The sequence below is a fragment of the Mus caroli genome, chromosome 14 (assembly GCF_900094665.2).
Source record: "Mus caroli chromosome 14, CAROLI_EIJ_v1.1, whole genome shotgun sequence".
Lineage (NCBI taxonomy): Eukaryota > Metazoa > Chordata > Mammalia > Rodentia > Muridae > Mus > Mus caroli.
Genome location: NC_034583.1, coordinates 77,997,735 through 78,013,854, shown reverse-complemented (window position 1 = coordinate 78,013,854; position 16,120 = coordinate 77,997,735). Strand labels below are relative to the sequence as shown.

Below are 16,120 nucleotides of genomic sequence, written 5' to 3'. Positions count from 1 at the left end.
CCTCCCCTCCCCTGTGTATGTATAGGTAGTCAATTTTGCAAGTAAAATGGTAAAAATATTTGAACTAGATGGGTGAGATTTATTTTAATGTTTTATAATGGAAAATTACTTAAATGCCTTAAAATATGTAACATTTAATTTTAAATAAAATAGCCAGCAGAATAGTGCAAAACAGCAAGGTTATAGGTTGTATTTATGAAATAGAACCGATATTTCATTTTACTCTTTCTCTTATTACACACTTGTTTCCTTAAACTCGTTTGCATATTGGTTTTATTAAAAGGAACACAAAGGACATTATGATAAATAAATGAATAATTTGTCAAGCCTAGCATCAGACAGATGGATGTATATTATAACTTAGTTCATTATTATTGGGCGTTGATATTATTTCCAGTGCCTATTAACATAGTGACATTTAAATCAGAGGCCTTGTCTGAATGCAAAGTTCTGGAGAGGAGATTTGTTAGATGAAAGGAAGCCTAAAATTAAATCTTAAGTATTACCCAATTTTCATCAGAAAGCACGTATCTCAATTATTTTGCAGGATGATTGGTTAACGTATGAAAGCTGTAATGCTCCACATACTGGATTACATACCTTTTGCTATGATTTCTCATTGAATTCATATATGGTCACACTAGTTGGGAAAAGAAACATTTGTCAGTTGCTTCTTTTCCTTTAGCTTTGTTTCTCACCTTTCCTGGTTGATTTTGGGTCTTGCCATCTCTTCTTTCCAAATCAACATTGATAATGGGAATCTTTCCATGTTGCGCTGTATCATTGTTCCTTTTCCTCTTCCCTGATGAAAGGTTAGAGTTCAATATGAATTCCACTGGCATCACACATTAAGGAGCCTCTATAATATTGTGCTGTTTTCCTCCACTTTACGTTATCATGGATTATGTTTTCTGTGATTTTTTTTTCATAAAATCATCAACAGTTTACATGAAACATAATTTAATTTTTGTTACTCTAATTTTAGATGTTTGCATAGATCAGGCAAAACTAGAAGAGTGGGAAGAGAAAGCATCAGAACATTGCAAGAAAGTAAGTAACGGCTTTGCTCTGCAGGCCTGTGTGTGTGTGTGAGCTGCTGCAGGCCTGTGTGTGTGTGAGCTGCTGCAGGCCTGTGTGTGTGTGTGAGCTGCTGCAGGCCTGTGTGTGTGTGTGAGCTGCTGCAGGCCTGTGTGTGTGTGAGCTGCTGCAGGCCTGTGTGTGTGTGAGCTGCTGCAGGCCTGCATGTGAGCTGCTGCAGGGCGCTACCTCTTGTGACGGCTTGTTACTGGTTCCTGCCTCCCGTCTCACGTCCCTCAGGCTGTGTGAGCTGGCCTGAGCCAGCTTGAGCCGGCCTCACTCCATGAGCACTGGCTAGATCAGTTCATTATTGGAAATGTGCTCCACCTCCTTACCTCCTTTTCTTGCTTTATATTGTCATCAGAAATGCCATGTGTTTAAACATGTACATATGATGTGTTAGCTATTCTTCCAGAGTAAACCTGGGACTTTAGTCAGTTTAGAACAGTTTAGAACAGTTTCTGGGTTCTTTGTTTATAAGCAATCCAAGAAATACTTCTTGAATGAGTGAATGAATTAATGATTGGACAGAAGAAAGGGGGAGACAATGTATATAGTATAATCTCAAAAAATTAAAAATGTTTTAAGCAGCCATGTGTGGTCCTAGAGGCAGGCAGATCTTGGTGTTCAGGGATAGGCTGATGTGCGTAGTGTGTCCCACTACAACCATGGCAGCACAGAGAGATATGGGGTGCTACCACCATCAGATGCTTCAGTCTAGAAGTTATTCTGACTCTGCTCACCTTTGCTTTTCTTTGGTGCCGTGTTTTGTCCTCTTTTTACTGACGTAGATATCTGTATTAGATAGTTTCTTGGTTGGATGATTGACTTTTGAAGTAGTCATTCAGAGTTGAATTCTTAAATCCAGCTTCTCAAATTGATGAAGAAATAACTATACTGCCAAATAATCAACCCATATAGCTATTTCCTTATGAGCCTTTATGTTAGGCACTGCCTTATGAGTTGTTAATGGAGTAGGGCCTAAGAGTGCCTGAAGAGATTTGTACTTTCCTGTAAACTTGATGATTACACATAACTTGCAAATCAAACTTTATTCAGGTTTGATGAATTTTATGTCTGTGAAGTTTTTTATGCCCTAAGGATTGGAATCAACCAAGCCCTTCCAGACCATTGGCCGCTTGCTACATGTCTTAGTTAGATTTCTGTTGCTGGGATAAAATACTGACCAAAATCAGTACAGAAACGTAAGGGCTCATTTGGCTTATATGCTAAAATTCCTTATTGAGGGAAGTTATTCCGGACAGCAGTGTAGGAACTGCAGCAGAGACCATGGAAGGACACTGCCTTACTTCTCACTGGTAACTCAGCCTGCTATCTTATAAAACCCAGAATTACCTGAACAGGGGTGGTACTGCCACAGTGAGCTGGGCCCTCCTTCATCAGCCATCAATTTCCAAAATAACACACAGTCATGCCCATAGGGCAAGCTCAAGGAGGCTATTTCCCAGTTGAGGCTATCTGTTTCTTGAGGACTGTTGTTGATGTCAAGTTGACCAAACACAACCAGCTCACTAGGGTTACAACAATGAATATGATGTTTGGTTTGGTGCAGGAAAAATGGTTAGATTATTTAAACGTCCAAATGGCCATTAAATGGTTAATAGCCGTTAGATACAGTGTGAGCATTCTCTCAGCTAACATTGTATTCTACTCTTAATACCTGCACTTTCATGCATGTAGTACTGATTTTCAAGTATTAGCGGCAGATACGTCAGGAATAATAGAGACTGACTGCACTTATGTTTTGTTGATGTGTAGGGAATATCAGTAGAGTTGAATACAAAGTACTCGATACATTTTTTTTTTTAAATAGCAAGCTTTACATGTAAATAAAAGACCTTGTTCAAGGTTAGCTGCCTTTTTAAAGCCATGAGTTGTATGCGTTACATGCATTCAAAAAACTCTCTCGCTCCATAAAAGATTTCTAGTGCCATACCATCTTGTATATATCAGCAGAAACTTTGCTCTGATCGCTGTGTAAGGACACATGTAAATACTTTGCTTTAGGCAGGAAGCTATCATAGTTTCTAGGGACATTTTTTATTTAGGTGCATAAATTTGAAAAATGAAGAGCAGAGATGCCAGAAAGTGTATAGAGTGTATTGAATGATCAGCCTTCTTGTACAGAGGCACTAAGACATTTACCCCAGGCAATGAAATTAAGCAGAAACTCAACCTTAACTGTGTTTCTTGACATTCTTTTAGTGTAATTTTGTTAGTATAATATTGCTCCAGCAAAATTTTTTTCTTTTTTGGGTGGAGGGGTAGGGAGAAAGACCACTTTGATATCAGTTTTCCTAAGGTATACTTTAATAAGAGACACTGGTTTATCTCCAGGGCTACTGTGATTTGATTGGAGATTTACCTGGTTCTTTTGTAAGTAAGGAAATGAACATTTTTTTCTTAGGAAAAAAAATGTTGTTTTTGTATCATCAAGTCAATTTAATAAGTTTTCCAGACTATACTCATTATAATCTACTCGATTTTTCTTCTACTGTCCCTAAGTAAATCCTTTCTGTCTGTATTTTATGTCCCAAGATTTGTATTATCAGAAAGCCTTCCTATTGTCATTCTTATAAGAAGTTTGCTTGTTCGGTTTGTTCACTTTCACTTATATTTTTTTCTGGTAGTGAAATTTGATTTCATTGTAAAAACGAGAAAAGAGCTTGGATGCTGAGAAATTTCATCAATGGTATTGATATAGTCATCAATGGTATTGATATATTCATCAATGGTATTCAGTGTTTGGGTTTGGCAGGAGTAGGCTTATCACTTTTTTTCTTTTTTCATTTTTTATGGTTTGAGAGCTTTATTGTAGAAAGGCAGAGATAAAGAGTGAAGGTAGAAAGAGGGAGAGAGGCCAGCCACGGTCATGTGGAGAAGGGGAGGGGGAAGGGAGAGAGAGAAGGAGGGCTAGAGATGAGAGTAAGAAAGGTGAGAGCTTAAAATATTTACTAAATTTAATTATACATTTAAGGCAATGAAAAGTAAGTTAGAAAAGGTTTTTACCATTGTGAGCTTACAAGTTGAGTGCAGTTAAGGTGGGTAACATCACATTAGCATATTCATATGGAAGTATGATAATTCCTGTGTATTTGGTGTATCAGCCTGCAGAAGAGTTCTCACTTAGCCTTGGGTAAGCAAGAGAGAATTAAATGAAGCTAATGATGTCTGTTAGCCCTGAGGAATCAATGTACAGTATCGAAGTTGAGTATCTGTCTTAGTCAGGGTTTCTATTCCTGGACAAACATCATGACCAAGAAGCAAGTTGGGGAGGAAAGGGTTTATTCGGCTTACACTTCCATGCTGCTGTTCATCACCAAAAGAAGTCAGGACTGGACTCAGACAGGTCAGGGAGCAGGAGCTGATGCAGAGGCCATGGAGGGATGTTCTTTACTGGCTTGCCTCCCCTGGCTTGCTCAGCCTACTCTCTTATAGAACCCAAGACTACCAGCCCAGGGATGGTCCCACCCACAGGGGCCTTTCCCCCTTGATCACTAATTGAGAAAATGCCTTACAGTTGGATCTCATGGAGGCATTTCCTCAACTGAAGCTCCTTTCTCTGTGATAACTCAGCTGTGTCAAGTTGACACAAAAATAGCCAGTACAGTATCCAAGGAGCAGGTACATTTATGAATGTCTTTTGAATTTCTACCTGGTATCTCAAGCTTAGCATGTAGTTGGTTGTGCTATAACTGCACTTCTTCAAAGACTCAGGTGTAAAAGGTTTGGTCCCCAGCATAAACCAGGAGGTAATGAAGCATACTGGGAGGGCATTTAATTAAGTCAGCACTAGGCTTACTTAACTCTTTCATCCCTGTAGTTCTCCTTAGAGGCCAAGGGCCCTGATAAAGGGTGAAGGCCAGTTCCTCTCCTAAGCTGCTGGTTCTCCATCCAATTGTGTGCTTGCATCACACAGTGCTTTCATGCCTTGGCCATGAAGTGATGGCGCCAAGAGTCACACTTTATCCTAGTTCCTGTTCTGTGTCATTTGCAATTTGAGCCTCTGAAGCTGTGAGCAATGTACCTCTTCTTTCATAAGTAGACTGTGTCCAATAATTATGTTAATTAAAGCAAACAGTTTTCTCTCTAATAATACATTTCCTCTATGTGTTTGCTATTTTTAACTTGTGATATTATCACCTAACAATAATAACAAGATACTTGTATTTATCTTAAATATACAGTGCTTCGTAATTTCTCCTTTTAACCTCATTTTTTTTTTAATATTTGTTTCTTTGTTTGTTCATTTCTTTGAGATCTGGTTTCTTTGTGTAGTTCTGACTGCCCTGCAAATTGCTCTTTAGACTAGGCTGGGCTCAAATTAGAGTTCTGCCTGCCTCTGCCTCCTGAATGGTGTAATTAATGGTGTGGACTACCATTCCTTGGTTTAAATTTCCTATGCTCAGTTACAAGGTCTTTTGGATCTATATCCTATTACTTGCTGGCATCCTTTCTCCGTTATCCTTGCTTTGACAACTGCAGTAGACTCAAAGCTAATTTCTGTGCCTAGTATTTCTTTTTCATTCAATAATTCACATAGCTGCTGGTTAGGTATTTTAAAGTGCCAACTTGGCATATTAACTTTCCTAGTATGCTTTCTTTCAGAACTCTCAGCAGATTGTATACCATTTAATGGCCTACTCTTGAAATTTTACCGACACTTTTCTACTACTTCCTCAAGATCTTTTTTCTCAGTGACTCATTGTCTTTCTTTTGGTCTCCTACTGCCTTTATTGACGGCAGGCTTTATGCATCCAGGGTGGTTAGTTTGCTTTTAAATAACAGTCATATGTTGCTGACCAGAAAGTCTGACCATGTTCTGTCTGTCTGTCTGTCTGTATTTCTCTCTCTCCCTTCCCCCCCCAACCTAACACTTTTTAGGGCCATACTGTAGGCATACTGTGACATACTTCCTCTGTAATGGAAAATAGGTGGACTGATGACCAGTGAAGGAATGCCCATAGATATGCCCACAGGCCCATTTGATGGAAGCAATTCTCAGTTCTGTCTTCCATGCAGACTCTAGTTTGTGTCAAGTCGACAAAAATAAACCAGCACAATATATACAAAACATATGCTTGGCACGGCTGAAGATTGGTTATGAACTTTATGCCCTGCACTTTAATCATACCTCCCGTCTCCCTTCTTTGTCCACATTCCTATCCACTCACCATCCTGTCTTCCTTCCTTGTTTCAAGTGCATGGAGTCTGGACTATGTTGACCAAATTCTCTCTGTGTTGGGGTCTTCTCCTGGATCATGGTTGACCTAGCAGCTGTTTTGCTGTGAAGGAAAACTGACTCTCATTCCCTTATTAGTTCTCAATTGTCAGCAGCTCCTCAGCTAAGCAGGGAGACTAGGGCTCACTGACTTCATCCATTCTGGGATTCTGTTTGGCTGTCAGAGTCTTGCACATGCTGCCCACAACCACTGGGAGTTTATTTGAGCAGTTACCTTGTATCTGGAAAATACCATTTCACTTTAGTGAAATCTTTTACTTCTGGCTCTTTAATTTTTTTGTCTTCTCTTCCACAAGGATATTTGATTCTTCTCGAGTATGTGCGCGTGTGCACACTGGCTGGCTAAGGATATTAAATATGTTTTAAAATATTTGAGCTTTGTATTTCTTCTTTGGAGATATGTCTGTTCACTGCTTTCATCCATTTGTTGATTAGAAAATTTGATATTGGTCTTTAACTTCTGAAATTGCTGATACATTCTCGATATTATACTCTTGCTGGACAAGTAAAGATTCTCTCATAGTCTGTATATTGTTTCTTCGCTTATTCGAACATTTTCATTACCCTGTATAAGAATGTTCACTTCCATTAGCACTATTTGCATGTTCTTGGTATTATTGTTTATGATATTGAGGATATTCTGAATTGTTAACTTAGTGTTTAGTTTATATTTACATTTTAAAGCTATGACATTGATCATGACTTTAAGAAGCACAGCTGTGGAATGGTGAACATGAGGCTGAGACAGTCATTTGATGTGGAGTTTGGCAGCTGATGGGTTTTTGCAGTATAGGAATTTTGTCATATTATGGGTAACAAAGTGTATGATCTTCAGTTGGCTTGAAAAGTTGAATATTAGATAAAAAGAATGTTAGAAAAGCTAGTTTAGAAGTGAAATCTCAGATATTAGAGGGCTATTTAGGAATAAATGAAGGGCCGGAGTCCAGAGCAGCTGTAACAGTGGCTTAGGAATACCCCACAAAACACTTGTTTTGGAAAATAAGTCAAGAAGCCAAAAGAGTGTGTTGTGAATTTTCTGTTGTGTGGAACCTAGAAGGCGTTAAATAGAGGATAGAAGAATGCCCATGCTAGAGGAAGAGGGATGCTGTGGATGGGCTGGGAGGATGTACAGAGTAATTAAAGTACTTGCTATGCATCCTGAGAACGTGCCAATGGAGCCCCATGCTTTCTATAGTTCATATCTGCAGAAACAAATTCAATGGGAAGCAGGCGAACCGACAAGACTAACAGTGATTTAATTTGTGAATTGGTTACTTCACTGAGCTGAGTGTTAGTATCTTTTTAGTTAATTTTCTAATACAGGATGTGTTTGGTTGAGTCTTCACAGTACTGGTGATCATGCTGGTGTGTTTTGGGAGAAGTGAACAATTTGGGAGAATTTGAACAATTTTATTTTTTCATTATTTTAAAAATTGATTTTTTTCTACAGAATATACTTTTCTTATTTGCCTGTTTTAAGCCATTTAAAAATTTCATCCATTTCTTTATTCATGTGCATGTGTGTGATGGCTCACACGTGTAGGTCAGAGCACAGCTGATGGGCATCAGTTTTCTCTAGCATTGGTCTCAAACTAACTCTGGAGGTGGGTGTATCCTATCAACTCATTCTGTCAAACCTTTCTCTGATTTATGTCTTTCTCTGCCCTTCAATTAGATGTCATTTGAAACATGGTTACATCCTTTTACAAATTAACTGTACCTTCATTGTTTGGGATGAAAGGTTGTACTAAGGGCATGTTTGTATTCTAGCCAGAGGTCTTAAAGATGTGTGGTGGGTTTGCATTCCAGCAGGATCATACAGACTTAGGTCTTCGTATATTATCCCTTGGCAGAACAGCCATGTTGCTGGGTTAAAATTCCTCTTCAAGAGTCATCAGAGAGGAAGAAGCCTCAGTTGAGGAAATGCCTCCATGAAATCCCATTGTAAGGCATTTTTGAAATTAGTGATCAATGGGAGAGGGTCAAGCCCATGGTGAGTGGCGCCATTCCTGGGCCTGTAGTCCTGCTTTCCAGAAGAAAGGAGAATGGGCAAACTCTGAGCCGCAAGGCAGTAAGCAGCTCCCTCTATAGCCTCTGCATCAGCTCCTGCCTCCAGGATCCTGCCCTGAGTTCCTGTCCTCACGTCCTTCCATGGTGCACTGTGCTGAGCAAGTGTGAGCTGAATGAAGCCTTCTTTCCGCAGCTTGTTGTTTGGTTATGGTGTTTTCTTGGAGCATCAGAAGCCCTAACTAAGACAGAGGTCCATACCAGACTGCGGTCCCTGTTTTGTCTGGAGGCACAAAGAACTTGCATCTTGGTGTATGTGTGTGTGTGTGTGTATGTGTATGTGTTTGTGTTTCTTTGAAAAAGTGCCACATACTTGTTCTTGATTATGAGACAATGCTCTATTTAAATTCAGTTCCCTCAGGATAGGTTTTGAATCTTGTTGATGGCAAAGTGAAACTATTTGAATGCAAGATAGGAACCTGTGATGAGTGGCTATATAAATTAGAAAACTCATTGGAACACCAGATTTTATTATTTGCCTTCCTCCCAGAAGGTATTGCATCAGGGACTTTGAAAAACTAATTTATCATTAATCTCTGTAAGATAGCAGGAGATAAGCTGTAAGAAAAACAAACCGAACAGTTAATGTGTTTATGGATTGAAGTTCGGAACCACTACAACTATTAAAAGGGAACACTTTTAAATCATACGGATGAACTTGAGATGGATTTCAAGTGTCAGGTTCCGCAGGTGGAGGGTGGAAGCGTAGGCAGTACAATGCTTTCCCTTCGGTTGCTTTATTCACAATCGCCATGATATTTATGGACTTTTAAGAAAAATGCCAGGGTTGTAGATAACTATGGGCCTGTTTGCTCCGTTGGGAATAGAAGGTCACGGTCTTCCACTTCAGGTTTTGTCTCTTCCCTTCTGAATAAATGATTTTTCAGGGACCTGGAGCGACTTAGAGAGAAAGGCTTGTGGGCGACTTGTCAGGAATATGCCACTCCTTTTATGAAACCGATTCAGAAGTGTTTTATTGACAGATCATTAGAGCCATATTTTTATATGAAGAATAATGCTTTTTATTTCCGTCTTTCCCTCTCTTTCATTCCTTTTCAGTTTGAAAAAGAGTGTACTGACCACCAAGAAACCCAGGCTCAGTTGCAGACAAAAGAGGCAAAGATTAATGAGCTTCAAGCGGAGTTACAAGCTTTTAAGTCCCAGGTAAAAGACCAGCTCGAGTGAATTTGGGTTTGAATTCATAGCAGGGGCACGAAGGTCATCTTAGATGTTCACAGGCTCAAAATGTAGAAACTTGACTTTTCTTATACATTTCCCAGAATTATCCATGTGTGTCTCTAGGCTGCTGTTTATCGTGTATAAAGTTATTGTTTGTCCCATTTCTCCTCCTTGTCAAGGCTTTGTCAAGGCTTTTCCTAATTAAGCGGCTTCCTTCTGCTTCACTTGGATTGTGCCTCTGCAGTCACATGTTTCCTAAGTAATTAAGCGGAAAGGTTAAGAAAGTCTTTCCTCTTCCATTTGTCATCCATCACCGATCTTTATCCTACTGCAGGAAATTATTGTTCATGCTATTTATATTTTCAAGCCTTCAGCCTATGGGTTTCCTTGCCATGAAAGATAACCCCTAGCTGAATGAGAACATTTTCTGATAATTTTTCAATTTCCAAAAGTAAATAGATTTAAACCTGACAAAAAGGAGAAAATCTGGATTATGAGCAGATAGCTCCCGTGTACACTGTACACATAAGACATGAGACAGCAAGTACATCATCTGCATTCATTACACAGGCGGTCCCAGCCTCATCCCATCCTCAGCAACAGTCATCCTCTGACATCTCTCTCTCCTGCTAATTCCTGGCCAGATGGAGTTAGGCTCAGGTACATTGTTTCTAACACTCCTGGCCTTTTTGTTCTCTGTTGCATATACAATGCTAACTTTGTGACTAACACTTCTGGAAAATACTCTGTAAGATCCTATCTGTTGCTAAAAAGTAAAACCTTTAGTAATCAACAGAGCCATTAGCAAGACACAGTGCCTTATGCCTATAATCTATGGCTGTCAGAGTCTGAGGCAGCAAAATTGATGAGAGTTTGAGGCCAGCCTGTGCTACAGAGTATGTCACTAAAAAGAAAATGATACTGTTCTCATTGTCTTCTTTATTTTCTTATACTAAGTACCATGTTCAGCAAGGTTGACACGGTTCTTTTTATATTAAACGAAACAGGTTGTGTGTGTGTGTGTCTGTTTTATAGATTATTGACTTAAAGGAATAGCTGAAATATTTGTACTTTTTTCTGTCTCCTGCTAATATAAATTTCAAAATGTTATTTAAAAATTTTCCATTTGAATGATTACTTCTTGGAAATTCAGAATTAAATATAAATAGATATTAATATTAATATATAGAAAAATTTATGCTTTAAGACTGAAATAAAACAAAGGAATTCCCTCTATTGTTCTTTTGTTTGTTTGTTTTGTTTTTCGAGACAGGGTTTCTCTGTATAGCTCTGGCTTTCCTGGAACTTACTTTGTAGACCAGGCAGGCCTGGAACTCAGAAATCAGCCTGCCTCTGCCTCCAGAGTGCTGGGATTAAAGGTGTGTGCCACCATGCCTGGCCCCTCTATTGTTTTAAATCTTACACAGTGACACTCTCTGTTCATGGGTATTGCAGTAGAAACTTAGTAATATAAGATCGCCATGCACAGTCATTCTTTAACAACTTAGGACATTTGTTTTTATTTTCCTTTCTTTCTTCCCAACACCATACCCTATGTTACATTTGTGTTTTATGTGTATACTGAGATATATGGATATATTTATATATACATAACTTAGTATAAAAGTAACATAAGTTAGTAATTTTGAGAAATTGTCTTGTTATAAAGATTAGTCCTGAGCTCCTCTGCATAAGAACAATCCCTTCACTCCACTCTATGTATTCTCACAAGGAGGATTAGACACTGTGGATGCTTTTCAGGTCCTCAGTTTATTATGTTTATTTGTGACATTTGCCTACCAAAAGCCCCATTCCTCAAGAAACTTGATATTCCTTTACCTCATGGCTGTGGCTTTTGCTTACATTTTTATTTTTGTTTTTTATTCATTTCCCTATTTCATTTCTTCACTGTGTGTACCTGTCACAGCCTTTGAATGATAAAGAGAACATAGTCACATCCCTCATAAAACTTATTTGTCATTAGCGAGCTCAGCTTCGCTTTGGTCCTTTCCATCATTGCACCACAGCTTTGCTGGTTGATTGTGAGAAGGACAAGGCTGCACTAGGACATGGCAGAGTGGGCAGGCCAGGTTATCTGAGGAAGGACCTATTAGTTCAGACTGAAGGAGCAGGCAGAAGACAGGGTCACGAATGTTCTGGGCAAGTGGGGCAACGGATATTTGAATATTCTATGTATGTATTTGAGTTTGGATTATACATTGAATTAAAAGTACATCTCCTAATGGTGTTCAAGAGACAGGCAATGATGGCTCTACTATGAATTTTAGATTCCCTTCCCTCCTACTGAAATGTATTTGAATACTATGGAGAAGACTGGAGCAAAGGTACTAATGTTGGTAATAACACACACACACACACACACACACACACACACACACACACACACTCTTGTTTGTTCTCATATATGAAATTTTATTATTTATAGGATACAAAGATATTTACTAACCTTTTTGTATTCTGAGAAGATGTGACAGTGTGATAATGTTTTATATTTTTGTGTGTGAAGTATATAACACCGTCTGTACAGTGATTGTCCCCTGCTATATTCTCTCTGCATACCCATATGGACTTACTTCCTCATAAAGCTTCTAGTGGTACAGGGAGCTTGCTGACACTTTAGTCTTCTAGCCTCATAGACCCATTCCTAGCATTTAACTGCTTCACAATGGGGAAATTACATTTTCTTAAGAATACAGTTATGGTTATATGGTCAAATTGGAAGAGATGTTTTTAGAATTTTATAAGTAATTGTAATATACTGGCATTTTAAATTTAATAATTTATTTTTGAAAACAAAGTACTTTTACTATTGTGAACATATTCTTATTATTTTTCTATTTCTTTTTCCCTTTTCTAGTTTGGTGCCTTGCCACCTGGTACAAAAATTCCTTTGCAACCTTCAGTAGAAGGTGAAGCTGGCCCTTCAGCCCTTCCTCCTGCCCCACCAGCACTCAGTGGAGGAGTTCCACCTCCCCCACCGCCCCCTCCTCCACCACCCCCACCACTTCCAGGAATGCCAATGCCATTTGGTGGCCCTGTACCACCACCACCTCCTCTGGGATTCCTCGGTGGGCAAAGCTCTATTCCATTAAACCTGCCATTTGGGTTGAAACCAAAGAAAGAATTTAAACCTGAAATCAGCATGAGAAGATTGAATTGGTTAAAGGTAAGGCTTCCTAGTGGCATCAGACACATTTTGTCCTGGATTAACACTTCAATTTAGATATATTAATACATAGTTTCCAATGGGAACTCTACTCTTAATGACAATACATGATATGGCATATACATCATATGTGTAAATATATTTTATGAACATGTCATTTTTTTGGAAGTGTTGAAGTCAAGTATTTTGCTATAGTCTAATAATTTCTGATTTGTAAATTTGGTATGAGTTGACAATTTCATGGGAATTTGATTTGTTAATAAACTGATAACTTACCTTTATTGCCTTTAACTGTATATGTATGAAGTGTTTCTCAAACATTCAAAATGTTAGTTAGCATTTATAGTTCCTTTTTCCTGTTGGGAGCTATTAGCTTGCACATGGGTTATAGATATTCTGAATACCGCTGAAGGATGGTCTCCTGATCTTGTAAATATGGGAGATTGTGTGTGATGTTAACTCCCTTCATGATGCATAGTACACGTGAACATTACTAATAACTGAAATCATAGCTATGAAGAAACAAATAAATTTTCAATACATGTAGCTTCAAATCCTCAGTCATTTGATCATGGAAACTGTTTTCTTCTCCTCATAAGCCATCAATATTTTGCAAGATCTGTCTGTCGCTGAGCAGACTTTGGGGACATATCTGAGGGAGATGACGTCATGACCATTTGCTGGATCCCTGGGTTGCCCGTCTGTGTGCCATGATTGGACCAGGATGGGTGAAGTGTCCAGCATTGATGAGTTCCTCTTCTCTGATTGCAGATCGGACCAAATGAAATGTCTGAGAACTGCTTCTGGATCAAAGTAAATGAAAATAAGTATGAAAATAGGGATTTGCTTTGTAAACTTGAGAACACGTTTTGTTGCCAAGAAAAAGGTAAGTTTAATAGTTTTGTTATTATCTTTATTCTGAAAATTTTTAACTTTGATATTTTATAGTTACCAATGTGTAAAATACACCAAGAATCCCTTATTTCTATTACTAATTTTTATTACTTTATTTCTATTACTACATTTTTATTACTAATATATAAATAAATTATCTAATGAAATGTTTCAAAGCAATTTTTCTCACACAGGTGATAACATGAGCAAATTTAAATTAAAAACTCTATATCTGCTCTTAGTTTTCTATGTAACATCTTAGGCTTTGTCCTCAAAGCTGTGAATTTCCAGAGACAATGTGAAGTGAAATCTTGTTTTGCCTTGGTATGTCTAGAGCGGAATCGACTTTTAAATACATGCTGTTTACTAACCACAGTGGTAGATATACTTCATATGTAGGATTCAAATTGATCATCATACCTATTTACAAATATTGGCTAAACCATAAAAATTCATTTTTATCTATTGAAATGCTTCCCAAAATATAATTGTAAATTAGAAACTCTTTAAGAAATAATTGCAAATTATAAACTTTGTCTGACAGGTAATTGTAGAATTAGTAGGTATTTCTGTGCAGGATGTGTCTTGAATAAAATATTGAAAATTCTTTATTGTGGCCTTTAAAGACAGCAAGGAATTTTTGACAAGCTCACCGAAGGAAAACTTGTGAAGTAAGCAGGTCTTAATTTTACCTTTTGATTATTGTGAATCAAGATTTCCTTTGAATAAGATTAGTTCAGTCTTCAGGCAATCAAGGGAAATGTGTGTAGTTAAATTCTGTATTTACATGTAAAACCCTTCAGACTTTCAGATTTCACAATCTGCAATTGATTAGTTTTCCCTTCGTCTTGTAGTAGGAACAAATAGTGGTACCTCAGAGCTCTCTAGGTGGAGCTGCCACTGAGCTACCCGTCCTTTTCCCGTCTTCCTCTGATTACTTTCTTAATTAATGAGGCTCAAAAGGGAAACTTGTTAGCATGTCTTTAATTTAGCTGTAGTGTTAGCCTTAAATGAAATAATTGGACCTTTAAAAATTCTTAAGTCATCTAACTTTAGCCTTGAGATTCTTGGTTGCCAGGGGGAAGATCCGTTTGTTCAGTCGAATACTGGCTGAAAAGAGTAAGGTGCGAACTAAGGATGCTTCTCTGAGTAGACTTACTCCTGTCTGCCTCTGCCTTACTTTAGCCCTTTGCTATAACATCCCTCACTCAAGTACAGCTGACAGCGTCTACGCCATGTGTTGCTTCAGCTCACCTGCAGCTTGGGTCATGTTTATGTATTTAATCCTGTGGCTGTGAATGATACTTGTTACACTGAATAAAAAGAACTTGAAAGCCAGGGTTGTGCTCCTGAGCAATACCAACATTTCATAATGAACTGTCAGCCACTGTCTGGGAAATGACTGTTCTGTGATGTTGATCTGAGCAGATGATTCCTTGAGAGCATGACATGATGAGTCATGGGCACTTTCCCGACCTTCCTAGTCCATGAGCATTTTAATGAAAATGTGCAGCCATTGTGTTTGTTGCTTTTAGAGAGAAAGTATAGACATTTATTGGGAGTGATGCAAATGAAAGGAAAAAGGATGTTCCAGAACTCACATGTGCATGCGGTTGTGGCATGGACAGGTGGTTATCTGCTTTGGCCTATCTGCTGATGAATCGTGTGTAAATGCTCACATTCGCCTGTGTACAGTGACCCTAGAGGTGGTTATCTATCATTTCTGAACTCAGAATCAAGTCTTGCTCCTTAGCATCCTTTAGTCCAGATCACACTCCTAATACATCTCCTGAGATTCCTGGTTGTGCGGGGTAGGCATGTATGATTTTAACCATTAGTTTGCATTTTAAGTAGAGTCTTCAATTAGTGAAGCGTGTGGTGTTTATACCTGTGTGTCTACGTTTTATTGTGTTGAATCTTTGCAGTGAATAGTGTGGATATCTCTCAGTTAATAAGGATGGAAAATCAGTCGTGAGCTTCTTATTGTGGACATAATAATCCTGCATATTTTCTAGACTTGGAAAATGCATACAACCTTGAATTTTTTATTTTATTTTATTTTATTTTATTTTATTTTATTTTTATTTTGGTCAGTATTTATGCCCTGATATTTAAAACAGACTTAGGCTTTAGTTTCTGGTACACTTTTTTCCGGTTGTTGGGATTTGTAGTTCTCAACATCCTTGGAAGTGCGGAGGACCCTGTGGTCCCCATTGAGCTCCTGGGTTTACAGGGCTGGATGCTTTTCTTTATCTCTCTCCTCTCTTCCCCCTTTGCTTAGTCCTGTCCTTTCTGTCCAGTCCTTCTTTTTCTTACACACACACACACACACACGCACACACGCACACATACATATTTTATTTATATATATATATAAATAATATATATAATATTATAATATTATTATAATATTATAATTATAATTATATTTATATAATATATATATTTATTTT

At 38.2% G+C, this 16,120-nt stretch overlaps 1 protein-coding gene across 3 annotated transcripts in view; it reads left to right on the top strand.

Moving 5' to 3' along the window:
- Diaph3 (diaphanous related formin 3) overlaps positions 1-16,120 on the top strand; it is a 473,693-nt gene that overhangs the window by 164,559 nt on the left and 293,014 nt on the right. For all 3 annotated transcript variants that reach the window (XM_029469353.1, XM_021182083.2, XM_021182084.2), the window contains 4 exons: positions 986-1,050; positions 9,467-9,571; positions 12,465-12,773; positions 13,545-13,659. In XM_029469353.1, the coding sequence (XP_029325213.1) occupies positions 986-1,050; positions 9,467-9,571; positions 12,465-12,773; positions 13,545-13,659 (594 nt within the window). The remainder of the gene's footprint in view (positions 1-985; positions 1,051-9,466; positions 9,572-12,464; positions 12,774-13,544; positions 13,660-16,120) is intronic.